We start from the raw sequence: 14,119 nt of genomic DNA, 5'->3' as shown, positions 1-14,119 counted from the left end.
GTACTGAAACGGATTGTATTCCACATGAATATGAAAATCTAGCGCAGATTAATGTAAATCAATGTAGGTAGTCAACAATTACGCTTATAAATTGAGAAATCAACCATCAACTGTGTGGCTGGAGTAAACCATTTACCTTTCTAATACCTACTCCAAACAATCATAGTAAACATATGATATGGTAAAATATGGTTGTTCTTTCCACATGCTACCATGATGCAATGTGAGAAATGTAAGCAATGGCACACATTTGTATCTATACCACTCAATACTTTTAATCCCTGAGGAGGCATGAGTACACTTTCATAAAACTACTCTTTCTCTCCTCTCATTAATTGCAAACATCTGTCAAGGAGGCTGCCAATTAGAGATGGTAGCGCACACCAACATCGACAAGCACAACACACGCACTACCTACCTTTTATTTAATCTGACGTTTTATTTAATCTGACATACTTAATTTCAGAGGCGAGTAGTAGCGTGTTACATTATTTTATCTCATTATTTGAGTATTCTATTCACCACATAGTTCTTACTTGCACTTGAGTATATTTTTTGGATGACTACTTTCACTTCTGTTATATATTTTTGAAGTAACAGTACTCTTATGAGTAAATATACATATATAGTGTATATATTGTATATATTGTTTTTTGTTTGTTTTAATGCTAAAAATTGTTTTGTTGTGTTGCAGGTAGTTGAGACCAACTTGGTGGCGTTCGATTGTCACTGGATCCTGATCAATGAGGTAAGCAGTTTAAGACAGGAATTATTAGTTTTCAGTAATGCTATTTTATTCCATATACCATATCTACTTTATCCATGTCTGACTCTGACTTCAGCCTCAAAGATGACTTCATTGACAAGTATTTCGGGAGTTAACATTACTAAACATTAAATTGCTAGGTCATATGGGGATGTTCCTTTGACTAGATAGCAGCAGTAAAAATACTGCATACATTACATAGGCAACCAGATTTTTAGGCCATAAAATAATTTTATGAATAACTATATGAATGTATTTACTGAAGCTTTTTTAAGCAGAACAATTCTTACTCGTGACCTCAATCAAACCCCTATAGCTTACTAATTAAAAATTAGAAGATTGAGTTAAATATTAATGACACTCGGAAGAGAAATCAGAGGACTAGAAGACCACTGAGTAACGATCTTTATCATACAAGTAGACTGCCGGTATTCTTCTGGAAGTAGGAATGTGATTTTACACTTAAAATATCCGTACGTAAAAGGATTCTTGTTTTAGGAAGGAGGTAACTTATTTGATAGAAAGAAATAGTCCCAAACCTTACCTTGGGACTTTGGTTTTGGAAAAAAACGACTGCTGTGCTGCAATGTGTGTTTCTAAATCCCTTATGTTTGCAGTGCATAAAGCCGTTTTTACAGAAATCCCACTCCTAGCTCCCGTGTCATTAATTCATTCATTTTCGGTGCCGCTTACCCTCAAAAGAGTCGCGGGCATCCTGGAGCCTATCCCATCCGATTGTGGGCAGTAGGCAGGGGACAACCTGAATTGGTTGCCAGCCAACCGCAGGTCACACGGAGACGAACAACCACTCAACCTCACCCTCATACCTCGGGTGTTCTACCAGACTAGCAATGCGTGTTTTTGTGATGTGGAAGGAACAAAAAGCTCACACAGGCACAGGGCGACCATGCAAACTCCGTACAGGAAGTTCGCAACCCACCGGAGACTGAATCTTCAATTTCAGAACTGTTGCTAACCACTCTTCCACCATGCCCTCGGGATAACCCTATGGTTATCCATATGGAACATAATATAGTCTGCCGTTTAATATTCTTGCGCAACATCATGACAAAACCGCCCACTGTCTTTGACTAGCCTGGGCATAAACTCTATGAACCACCATTTTTGTTGGAATGAAAACAATTAAACCAATAAATATGATAATAACCATGAAAATTAATATTCATTTTAAAATAAATAAATAAATCCACATATAGCTGACTTGGTAGGGAATTATTTATAAACCTAACTTTTAAGATATTTTTTACTTGACTGTTTGGAAAAGAAACAATTTAAGTTATTGAATGTTCATGCTTAATGCAATAGCACTTGCGAAATTATTTGTGTTTTAATATACAACACTTTAGGATTAGCATAGGGTAAAGCAAGCAGTACTCAGGTGGGAGTGGTGCAAAAGAATGATGTAAATGTCATTAATGCATGATTGTGAACCATCAGAATAATTGGGAAGCAATTACTTTAATGAACAACTTTTACATATTTCTGCTTTAACTGACAAAATAGCAGACAGCATTTTCCCACGACTGCACGAAGAATCCCCCTACACAATGTCCTGATTCTGTCTGTCACAAAGCTGTCAGGAAATTTTGAATGTTCTCATACACAACAACTCCATAACAGGATCTGTGAGGGCTTTATATTCAAACAGACTTTTTAAGTGGATGAAGGCTCTACTATTCTCTTGTACTTGTGAGAATGACTATGGGAGTGAGCTTGTGCTGCCTCCTTGTGCTTTACTATGGATGAGGGGATAGTCTATGGTTGTCATAACTTTGCTTTATCTACAGCCAGCAGTTAGACGTCCCACTGAGGCACAGTTCACTCTTTATAATTGATTACCCTGCCCTTCCTCATCGCCTTCGTTCTGCTAAGAGCGAGGATGAGAAGGAGCACCGATAAAGCACACACACTCCTTATTTATTTATTTATTTATCTATTTTTTCTTTTTCCTTAAGGTTGGATGAGAGCATGGCGAAAAAAAAACTTTTCTACAGGAAGAAACAAAGTTCAGTGTTTAATTTGAGTGTTGAAGTTGACGGTAGCATAGTGTGTATCATAGTTCTGTGGTTTTAGGTTCCATTGTGAACTGTTTTCAGCATTTTGGTCACGATATTAGGTGAGGAAATGTATTGATACTAGAGAGTTTTGGCCGATTTTAGTAGCACACGATTGTACCGACACCAATTCTGCTGAAGGGAATATTGCCACTATTTGACTGCTCTGTTGAGGGCTGCAAGGCACTTGTTTGTTTGGCGTCTAATAGGTAGCATTTTCACAACAGCCTTGTGTGCACGTTGTGTGGAGGGGTCGATTCTGGACTGTTTGCGTATGACTCGCTGGAGGAGAGGTCGATGACTATTGAGGTGCATTTCCGTCGGGTATGAGGACATGTACAAAGTAAAGGGAGTTGGTGTTTTAAGAGTAAAAGGGAGCAGATCTAGATGGAATTAGGAGAATAAACTAACCTTTCTCTGGATGCATAATGTATTACTCATACGATGCTACAGTTGCGTGTGTACTTTCAAACTTAGCTTGTTAACGGACGTCATTGACGTCACGAACACTGTGATTACGACACCTCTGATTCACTGCTCTGAAGGTAACATTTATGCCAAACGACACACAGGAATGCACTCACACACTCACGCATTCAGTCTCTGACTTGTGCCGACATTCAAGCTTACATATCCCCTTTTCCTTTCATCTGAACTCTTCCAGGTTTCCGCTTATAGCCTTTGTTCTTTTCATCTTCATTTGCAAGCTCATAGCACATAAGTATCCTACACTATGAATGTGCACATAAATGGTTGTTTAGATGTGCCCTGTGCATTTGCCGAGATGAGTTCAGTCTATGAACATTGACAGACAAATGTTGCATGTACCTCCCCAGAAAAAGGTGTTCTCAAATCATATGCTGTCATTGATAGTATAGGGTCTTATTCGATGTCTACGCTTTCATTCTGACATCTTGCCTACCATGTCTGCAGGTGTGTGTTCTGTTTCTGTGCGGTATGCAGTACAAAATATATGCAACCTAATCTTTTTTTTAATTGCCCTGTACCATTCATTCACTTTCCATTCCGCTTAATCCCACACGGGATGACCACAAAATTAGTATTAGAACTACATTTTCACAACCAATGATATATTCAATTTGTGTTGTACTCTAGATAATTTTTCAAATTAACTGACCGTTGTGAGAGTCAATTATGTCTAAAAGAATCCTATAATTATGTTCACAATGAAGTAGCAAAATCATACATTATTGCAAAGGTTTAAAAACTGTGTGGGGCTTTCACTATAGAATGGGGTGAATTTGGTAGTGTGAGTGGTAAAATGGTAGGCCATGAAAAAGGTTTAAAAAAAATGAATAGTTTTCATTGCTCAAGAAAGAGGGATTTAATGTTCCGACGGGAGAGGTGAAGAGGCTGTGTGGAGAGGCCAGAGTATAATAAGGGTTGAGGGATGTTTTCAAATAAAAAGCCAGAAGAAAAAGAGGTTCTCTCTCTGGAAAAAGAGGTTAGCTCCATGGATTCATCAGAGAGATTAGGATTGTAGGGTTTATGGAGTCAACGACCAATGATCTGACTGGCTTCTGAGGTTACTCCAAGTTTCTCAGAAATGTTTTGTGAATGGATTGGCACATCATAATTGGATGTAATGATTTATATATTAATGCATTGAATAATTTATTGAGTTATTTCAGCGGTATGATTGAATGTTAATCTAATCTAGTTTGACAAAAAAAACATCTCAGTTTGTTGCAGACAGTTAGTTTTTGGGGAATTTTTTTACAGGATATTGTATGATCATGTGCCATTTTCTTTTTTTTCGGTTCTTTTTATCACCAGTAACAGGTTTTGCACATTTGAGTCCATATTTGCATTATGTTTGATAAAATACAGTGTTTAACATTCTATAGTCGTGTGTTAGTTATCAAGACTTTGAAGAAATAAACATATACAATTAGTATGGAGTCTGTTATTAGGATCAAACTTACCACTTGTATAAAGTATACTAGAATCATACACATTTATCTTCAATGATCTCAGTATAATCTATTTCAAGCTGCTGTATTGTTTGCGGTCTACATTGGGTGTTATCAGTGAAGGCTAGTGGGAGTAACATACAATTTAGGTGCCCCAGTGATATGCTTTTGTAAAGTCAGCTGGGTGTACTCTAGTAAAATGTATTCCATTATGCGGTGCAATCGGTAGATAAGAGCACACTTGACAGTGCGAAAGCCACGTTAGAGAAATCAAATTGGCATGGGTGTGAACCAAACAAATTGATATTCTTACCTCACCAAAGTAGTGAAATAATTCAATCTTGAGCACGTTTAACCTTGTGTGTATGCCTTGTCCTCTCAAATTTCAAAACAGTACAATTGAGGAGTCCATTTGGCAGAGCCTGGGAGTTAAACGTGGTAAAAATCCCCAAATAGTTGGCCTCTTCTTCTGGATTACAAAATAGGAATACAGGGAGCGAAGAAATTTCTGAAACAAGGGCAATCATTATGTTACATCATTACATACACAATGGTTTACATTTGGCACATCTTAGGGTAAATTGTTTTTAATGTATCCTCTTTATTTTGCGACCTCTCAGGAGATCTCTGATTACGACCTGCAAGATTTGGTTATGAAGTCAGTCGGTCGCCTGACATTGATACGTCAGACCTTCCCCATGCCACAGAACACAACTCAGCGTTGTGTCAAGCACAACCACCGGATCAATACGTCCCTCTGTGACCCTAAGAACGTTAAAGCTCAGCAGCTGGAGGTGAGTGCATGTAAAACCAAATCCCTGACTGTGATTTTTGATTAAAGAAAACAAGCAATTCTGTGGATCTATTTTGTATAATTTATAATTTTACCGTTTCCCCTCTCTGTGATCAGTTCTCTTCCCAATAAACATGTGAACCAGGCACTTAATAACACTTGGAAACACAATTTGTATTACTTTAGGTCTGACCGCTCTTTTTAAATATATTTGTGTGTGAAAAATTTTTTTAACACTTGGTTTTAGATAGAATATGGATAGCTGTGTACATGTTGTAACAACATAAAGTACAGAAGTGTGCTATCTTGATGACATAATAATAAATATAATAAAACACAGTTCAGTTTAGGACTCCTTTTCCAGTTTTAGAAATTTACCATTCTTAGTGTCTGAACTGTTGAACAGGACTAGTAAATTTAAATAAAATAAAAAATAACAATACTAATAAAGAAAAAATGTTTTTATAACCTAATAAATACAAATTACATTTGCAGATGATCATAAAAGTTTTTAAAATTAGTACTACCAGCAAATTAGAGAGCACAAAATGTCCTGGGTTGGACTTTTACAAAAGCTGTATTTCATTTCTTGATGATTTCAAGTTGGCTAATTTGGCCTATTTGGTGTCTTCCCTTTCTGCCTTTTTTCTTATTTGATGTAAAGTTGTCTGTCCTCCATCCTAACATGTACATTACATGTACATAATACAGCAAAGTGACATTTTTCTTCTGCGTCTTAATATGGTCCCTAAGGCAAAATATATACATGCAATTATCATCTTGTGTGGGCGGTATGCGAGTCATCAAGCTACGTTCAAACTAGCAACACTGACAGAGTGCACTCTTATTTACGTGCTAGGAAAAAATGTATTAAATTAAATATATGTGGTGTTTATTTATGTGGATGCACAAGAGCCCTGGGGATCACATTTGATGAGACATGGAAATTTGTTAACTAGACAATATTATCTCTCGTGCCTAGGATGTCGTCTCAGCTCAGCAATTGTAAAGCAAGTCTACAAGGTTCACTAAAATACAACAAGGTCAGTTTAAGGCTAAATTTAAATGATGAGTTTTACAGTTCCAGGGACCTTATAGACAACAAATGTCAAACTGAGACCAACTCTAGAACATATTAGCAATACGTCCTAAGTACATTTGTCCCATGTATCATGGATGGTTCGACAGCATATTCGACATACAATGTTAATGCAAGTTCCAGTAGAAGCAGCAAATAAAATGTGACCATTGCCAAAGAGCCAGAACCTTCCTCAACATGCAGTCAACAAATGTCCAAACAAAGACGAGAAAAAAGGATGACGAAAATAGTTGTAATATTCTTAGAATGAAGTCATACATTGGGATATTACGAGACAAAAGTCGTAACATCATTAGAATAAAGGCATAATATTACATGGATTAGAGAAGATTAGAATCTCAATATTAAAAAGGAAACATAAGAATATGGTTTAGATTAAAGTGGCTTTGGTGCTTACGTTTAGGTGACCCGAAAGTTTTTTTTTCCACAGGCTTCACCTTTTGGCGATGTAAGGTCTCTATGGACAATTTGTCCCACAATAAAACACAGCATGTGTAAATGCAGCACCACTGTTGACAGCCCCCACTCCCCACCCCCTTTTTTATTGTAGAAGAAAAAAGAAAAACTGCTTGGAGGATGTGACAAGTGTGAGTTCTCCAAAGGAAGGAGAAAGTTTGATCTTTTTTTCTTCCTTTTATCTTATCTGCCTGTCTGTCAAAAAAAAGAGATAAGAGAAAATTCCCCACATCACTGACATAATTGAGCTGCTTTTTATTTAGAACTTTTCATTATGCATTAATTTTCTTATCGTGACCTCTCCAGTTTGGGACAGTTTGACATTTGCGTAATTTGTGATAAAAGAGGGGAAAAAAGGCCTTTCCCCTTTCTGTCACACTTTATCATGACACTGCCCTACTCATTAGGAATGTGTTTTACCACAGGCAAAATGAGGTACTACAGAATTCCTAGCACAATCTCTGTATATATCCCTATACTGCACATTTTAAAAACATACAAAGACGCATTTGATATGTTTGTCTGTACAAATTGAAGATATTTCATATAACATGACAGGCAATCAAGCTAGTTGAATAGAATGAGCTTGTCTTCTGTATTAATATAAACAAGTCACACAACAAAGTAGTCAATACTGACTCATGTTCCACTTATAAAAGCAGGGTGGTTGCAAATGTAAATGAAGCTCAGTGGGCATTATTGTTGGGGCTTTTGTGTGTGCTCGAGCTTTGATTATTTGTAGATGCCGACATCTAAAGATAGACCTGCACAGAGTCTTGATGTGATGCATGAGCAGTGGTGTTGCTCTTGTGCGCCTCAGTGAAATAACTGTGCTTAATAATGGGAGATGGCACACGTCAACTGCATGTGTGCAATGGCAGCGGCTGCTGCCCGCCAGTCTTTTTGTTATTGTCTCGTTATCTTTTGGGGGGGAGCAGAGAGTCCAAGTAAATCACAGTGTCATCCATCACATGCCTTAATCACCCCCGCCTTGCTACAAGAAGGTACCTTCATACTGCAGGGGGAATGAACCAGGTTGGATGTGTTTGGAGTTAAAACAATTCTTTGGTTGGTAAATGTCATTTTAACACAGCAGTGTTTAGTTCAGATGCCTACAGTGCACTTGGCAGTGAGTCACACTTGATTTGCATGAAAAGGGAAGCTAACGTGAAGCTTGCAAAACACCCACTTTTAGGTCAACATTAGTTGGCCAAGTGTATGTCCTTTTTTTCGAACAATTCCCCTCAAACAAGAACAACATACAAACAGAACGTATTCATCTAGGAGTAAATGACATTTCTACAGTTGATTTCTAGAAACAGATATTGAATATTTGTACAGAAAAAATGACACAAATCTAGGTTGGAAAACGCATTTGATTGAGTCGAGAAGCAGGCAGGAATAGGCTTTTCTAGATTCTAAATTAATGGAAACAACAAGTAGACTTTAAAATGAAAGAACATTCACTTTGTTCACTGTTAATAAATGAACGATGTTTTTCTTGTCTTGTGCCCATAGATTACCAACCGCTACATCTATGATACGGTGCTGTTGCTGGCTAACACCTTCCACAGAAAGCTTGAGGACAGAAAGTGGCACAGTATGGCCAGCCTCAGCTGCATCCGGAAAAACTCCAAACCCTGGCAAGGGGGGAAAAGTATGCTGGACACTGTCAAAAAGGTGTGTGATTAACATTGACATATCGTCTGATAAACAAGCAGCTCGCCATGTAGTATTTTCCTCTGGCCAATTTTAGATGGAAGCAGCAGTGATTTGGCTCTAACCACCCTTTTTTATTCCAAGGTGAATTCTCTAATTAGGTGATAGCAAAAGTTAATGAGTACATGGAATGACAACCCTGAACACAATCCTAGCCAGTAAACACGTGTCCTTTTAAATTACAATAATCTGAAAAAGTTTCTTACATTTGAGAAACATGTTACAATGCTGCGATTACAAATGTATACTTTAAAGATAAATGTATAATGTTATAACACTAAATAATGACTCATTGTAAAAAAGGCAAATAAAGAAGATTCTTACAAGAAGTTGAAATATATAATGTTTAAATAAGAAATTAAGTACTCTTTTAAAGAGTATGACTTTATAATTCTCCAAAATGTCTTATATAAAAGCCTATCTAGCTGATGAGTGTTGCTCCAAAGTGTGGCCCAATCTCAAGGTGAAACACAGTGATAGATAAGGAAGTCACCATGCTGCATTTATTATTGCCTCACACTAATCCTAAATTAACATTTCACAGCACCGTCATTCAGTCTCTCTATACTCTGACTGTGAGTGGAGATGATTGTCTGTCTGTGTGTGTGTGCCCTACGACTAACTGGCGACCAGTTTCGGGTGTATTCCACCTTCAGCCCATCAGTCAACTGGATTTAAACTAGATGAAATATAATAATATCCGCATGGAAATTAAATTCCAACTGCTGAGTGCCTTATCAGTTTAATTGCATGCATCAATTGCATTGATTTGAAATATTCATTGTGAGTTAGTGTTCTCTGGAAATTAAGTTTACTGGTTGTTAAGAGGGTAACTTGCCAAACTACTCTTAATTTGCCAGTGTCCTAATTCTTCTTGGGAGGGTAGTCTAAAATGTGTCAGCAATGTTCATTAAAATAGAGATGGAATCTTGCAATTTCAAATGTTTGTCAAGAAATTGAAAACATTAAAAGAAAATCAAAAAGTTTGATTTAATGAGCAATATTGTTCCGAAATGTGTCATCCAGTGATTTAGCAAACACTAACAAAATACTAATATTTTCCAAAAAAAAACTAAAAAGCAAACTTAATTATAACATATGGTTTAAGCTCATGAACATGTGTTTACTTATAATTTGGGAAAAATACAATGTTTTCAAATCCATGTAAACCAATTCATTCAACACATGACTGATACTTTCTTCTATTATAAATATTTAAATAGCCAACTGAAAAGATGCTGTGGGGTGGTAGAGGGTGAGGTTCTGCTAGATGTTTTTGTTTTGGTACTGGTCTTTCTTTAACAGAAACCAAAGCACAAAAACAGCAAGTTTCTGGTGGAATTTTTTTCTGTTTTGGTATTGGTCTTGCTGGTATAGAAAAATGCATGATGGCTCTCTTTGAAAGGGTGCTTTAAACTGTACACACTAAATGTGGAAATGACAGTATCTGTCAGTGTAACGTTTACTATATGGATAGTGAAAAGCTACTTACAGGGAAGGTATACCTTGCTACAAAAATATAAAATATTAATAATTAATACCCTCACAATAAAAATGTTCCCCATAGATATCTCCAGATAGCAACAACATAATGAAGTCCCTTGTCAGACATTAACCTAGATGATTAGCACTGATGCTGCGTTCACAGAGGCCGGCTTTTTTTTTCTCGTCACGCGATGGGTTCCCATTCAAATTAAATGTAATTCGTGCATGGAAGGGCAACAGGCGCCCTTGCCATTGTTTGACCAAACCTGTCAGTTTGATCAGATATGCTGCACCCGCAATGCACAGTGAATTGTTGCGTCTTAAAAAAGGCATAATATTAGGAGAAAAATCTTGCAAAATTATCAGAGCAAAGTCGTCATAATATTATTATTCAATGTAAACCGGAGGATTTTCGTTGTACACGGACTTAAACTTTAGCTGGTGTAAAGTCAGTGTGAACAAAGATTTGGCTACAAGCGTTGCGCAAACAACATGTCACATGACAAAATGCGGCTAGTTTGAACGCAGAATAAGGTCTCCTTAGCGGTACTGAATATGCAGTTGTTACTTAAGATTTCATTAGATGGCACCAGAGCAATACCATTGAATGAGTCCGAGCTTGAGCTTTAGAAAAATGCACCAAACAAAAAAAGATTTTTTTCTTCCCCCCCCAACAGACATGAAAATAAAAATAGTGTCATTGATCAGTATGTTCATTCCTCAATGAAACTAGGAGGACGGCCCTCTCAAATTGTCCATAATTATGTTCCTTAATTTGATTTACATAGTAAAAAAAAGTGTTGAATTATAATACCCTGATCAATGTAAGAACCTACTTAGTTAAATCTCATAGCTCATGGAAAATGATATCCACTTTATGTGAGAACAAAGTTGTCTTTGCCAAGATTTCCACATTGTTCCAATCTGTCTTAAATCAGAGGCAGTACTTAGAATGTCTGAAAGGTTCTGATCTGTCTCCTCTTATTACCACCTCCTTCCTGACCGTTATTATGAAATTCGTGAGGGAAATCTAGTGAATTTAATGGTACAAGAAGAATGTGGGACTGGAGAAAGCACTCAGATTGCATCACCAAAACAGCTGATTAAACAACACTTGTATGTTATTAATAGTTTTTTTTAGTATCTGCTCACTTTTGCGCTATTTATTGTTTAGGATTGCATAAATCTCAGCAATAAGACATTGTATAATACTATAGTATAAGGTATGATACCTTTAACTGCAGAATATGGAACAGGGATATACAATTAAAATCTCCTGGATACTGATGGGAATCAGTTTCTCGGGGCAATGGTTCAGTTCTCAAAATGTTTCAATTTGCATAGCCAACCAATCTTTTAAGATGTTTTTTTTTCTTTTCTCCCCAAACAACCTTGGATGATGACATTTATTTTGTCATGGGTTTGCAGTTTGGTGTGAGTGGCCTCACCAGCTTCCTGGAATTCACCGAAAATGGCACCAACCCTAACATATTCTTTGAAATTTTGGGCACAAACTATGGAGAAGACCGTGGGCGAGGATTCAATAGGGTAAGACAACATACACTAATCATAGAACTACAAACAGCCCATGTGGATTTTCATAGGTCCTAATTCACTTGGCTGTTCTGAGTCTTATTTTGTATTTTGTTTTTAACGTGGCATTAGAGTATGATTACATAGTTGTTAGTTTAGTTTTTTATGTGTGGTTACTTTCTTGGATTTTGGCCAATCAACTCAGCACTCTTTAAATAGGTCCCATTGGTAAATGAATTAATAAGAGCCATATTCATAAGTTGATATATTTGCATACATAATAAATACCTATGTGCATTTGCTTATATTCATTTACACTTTAATTTGAAAAAATATATATATCATACTGTTCTACACTCATGACTTCTCCTGGTGCACCACTATTTTGTTGCAATTTTACAAATTAGATCCAAAAATCGATTATTCCAATGTATTTCATTGCTTTCCACATACACTACCACATAGTTCCAGGTGTGTCTGTTGTGAGTCATATTAAAATGGTGAATGAAGTTGACGCACACTAATTAATATGAAATGGAACCCTTCTTTGGTCCTGATGTTGTAGTTTTCGTATAGCCAAAATCCAAACCCTGTGTTATACTGACACTACCATCTCGTTTTCTTAACACTGTTCTTCCGAGCAACATGTGTATGAAACGATTATACACTAAACAACGATAGCATAGCTTCAAAGAGTAGACTAGAAACAAGCAAGATACCTACTGCAACATGAGTAGCACACAATACACAACATTCTTCATCTCATATAGTATTTTTGTTCAACCTAAACTAGTATATATGCAACTATAGAAATTATGGCTTGCATGTAAAAATGTGTAGCAATTTGGGGAAATTTTGGGTCTTTACTGACCTTTTTTCTCCTCAATGAAACATCAGAAAAAGATGAAATGTTTTCAAGTTGCTATTTCAGCTCGGATGCACTTGACCAAGACTATTAAAATTCCTTTAAATCTCTCTGTGAGACTACATTTTATAAAATGTGTGGTCATCATTTTCCTCAAATGGTCACATACAGAATATGTAGCATAGATACCAATACAAGTAAACATACGTAATTATTTGTTTGTTGTCTTATTGTACATTTGTGTGTTCATTTCATTGCAGAGAATCATTAGTTAAAGTATTTCTCTTCATGAAATGATAATTTCAGGCAAAAAAAATGTATCATTTACCATCTGTGGTCTTAAAACTGTTTTGACTGCAGCAGCTTTTAGAGTGTTTTACGTTTCTGACTGGGTGATGAATTCACTCTCTTTTCCGGCACTGCGTGTGGCAAAATGCATTACCATTTTGCACACGCCTCCATGCTGAGTAATGATGGTTGTCTTGTAAAAATATTAACAATGGCTGCATCCGCAAGCAATTTTCCACACAGAGCTCGTTGTATTCGTGTTTTTTGAAATATGGACAATAGTCACCAAGCACTTAGATGTTTATGTACTGCATATTGTAAAAGTTATACGTGGCAGGTTGAATATATTTTATTATAATATATATTATAATCAGGTTATGCACTGTATAGAAAAACATTACATTTTGGTTTTTATAGTTTAGGGTAAATTTCAATGTGATCTTGAATTAGGCTGTATTAACAATTGGATTGGATTGGATAACTTTATTCATCCCGTATTCGGGAAATTTCGTTGTCACAGTAGCAAGAGGGTGAGGATGCAGGAATAGGAAAGGCATTTTAGACATAAATAGATAGGTAATAAGTAAGTTAATAAATAAATACATGAATAAATATATAAATAAAAAAGCGTGTTGCTTAGCACATATATACATACATACACATAAATGTACATGCATGCATACATAATGCAGGTGTCAGTGACATGTTCCAATTTTAAGTTGATAACAGCCACTCTACCTTTTGATTATTAACACAGCGACAAAATCAGCTAAAGAAAAAAAAAAAGAGTCCTGTGGGATTGCACGTGATTGTCTGTCACCGTATTCCTTCTTTTCCTGAGGATTTACCTCACCCACAGCAGTCTTCTTTTATTTTTGTCAATCATTTTGTGCTTTAGCAGACCTCCTGACATTCATTCCGTCATACTTTATCTTCATGCTATACTTGTAGAGTCCCAGCCATAATGGCAGGTGATATCTGAAATCCGTCATAATATTCACCACCACATTGGCCAAGAATTGGCTTTCTGCCCCATTAGCATTCGTGGCTATACATCTGCCTATCCTATGCACTAATTTATGTGCAGTTACAGGTGAGGGGACAAG

General features: G+C 36.5%; 1 protein-coding gene across 9 annotated transcripts in view; it reads left to right on the top strand.

The window, feature by feature from the left end:
• The window catches only part of grid2 (glutamate receptor, ionotropic, delta 2), a 250,138-nt gene that overhangs the window by 154,801 nt on the left and 81,218 nt on the right, over positions 1-14,119 (top strand). For all 9 annotated transcript variants that reach the window (XR_013300387.1, XR_013300389.1, XR_013300388.1 and 6 more), the window contains 4 exons: positions 695-748; positions 5,396-5,569; positions 8,642-8,803; positions 11,756-11,875. Coding sequence is in view for 6 of the 9 variants with exons in the window: in XM_077601423.1 (XP_077457549.1) it covers positions 695-748; positions 5,396-5,569; positions 8,642-8,803; positions 11,756-11,875 (510 nt within the window). In the remaining 3 variants the exon portion in view is untranslated. The remainder of the gene's footprint in view (positions 1-694; positions 749-5,395; positions 5,570-8,641; positions 8,804-11,755; positions 11,876-14,119) is intronic.

The sequence above is a fragment of the Stigmatopora argus genome, chromosome 5 (genome assembly GCF_051989625.1).
Source record: "Stigmatopora argus isolate UIUO_Sarg chromosome 5, RoL_Sarg_1.0, whole genome shotgun sequence".
Taxonomy (NCBI): domain Eukaryota; kingdom Metazoa; phylum Chordata; class Actinopteri; order Syngnathiformes; family Syngnathidae; genus Stigmatopora; species Stigmatopora argus.
The sequence above is the reverse complement of the archived record's forward strand: the minus strand, read 5'-3'. Positions and strand labels throughout refer to the sequence as shown.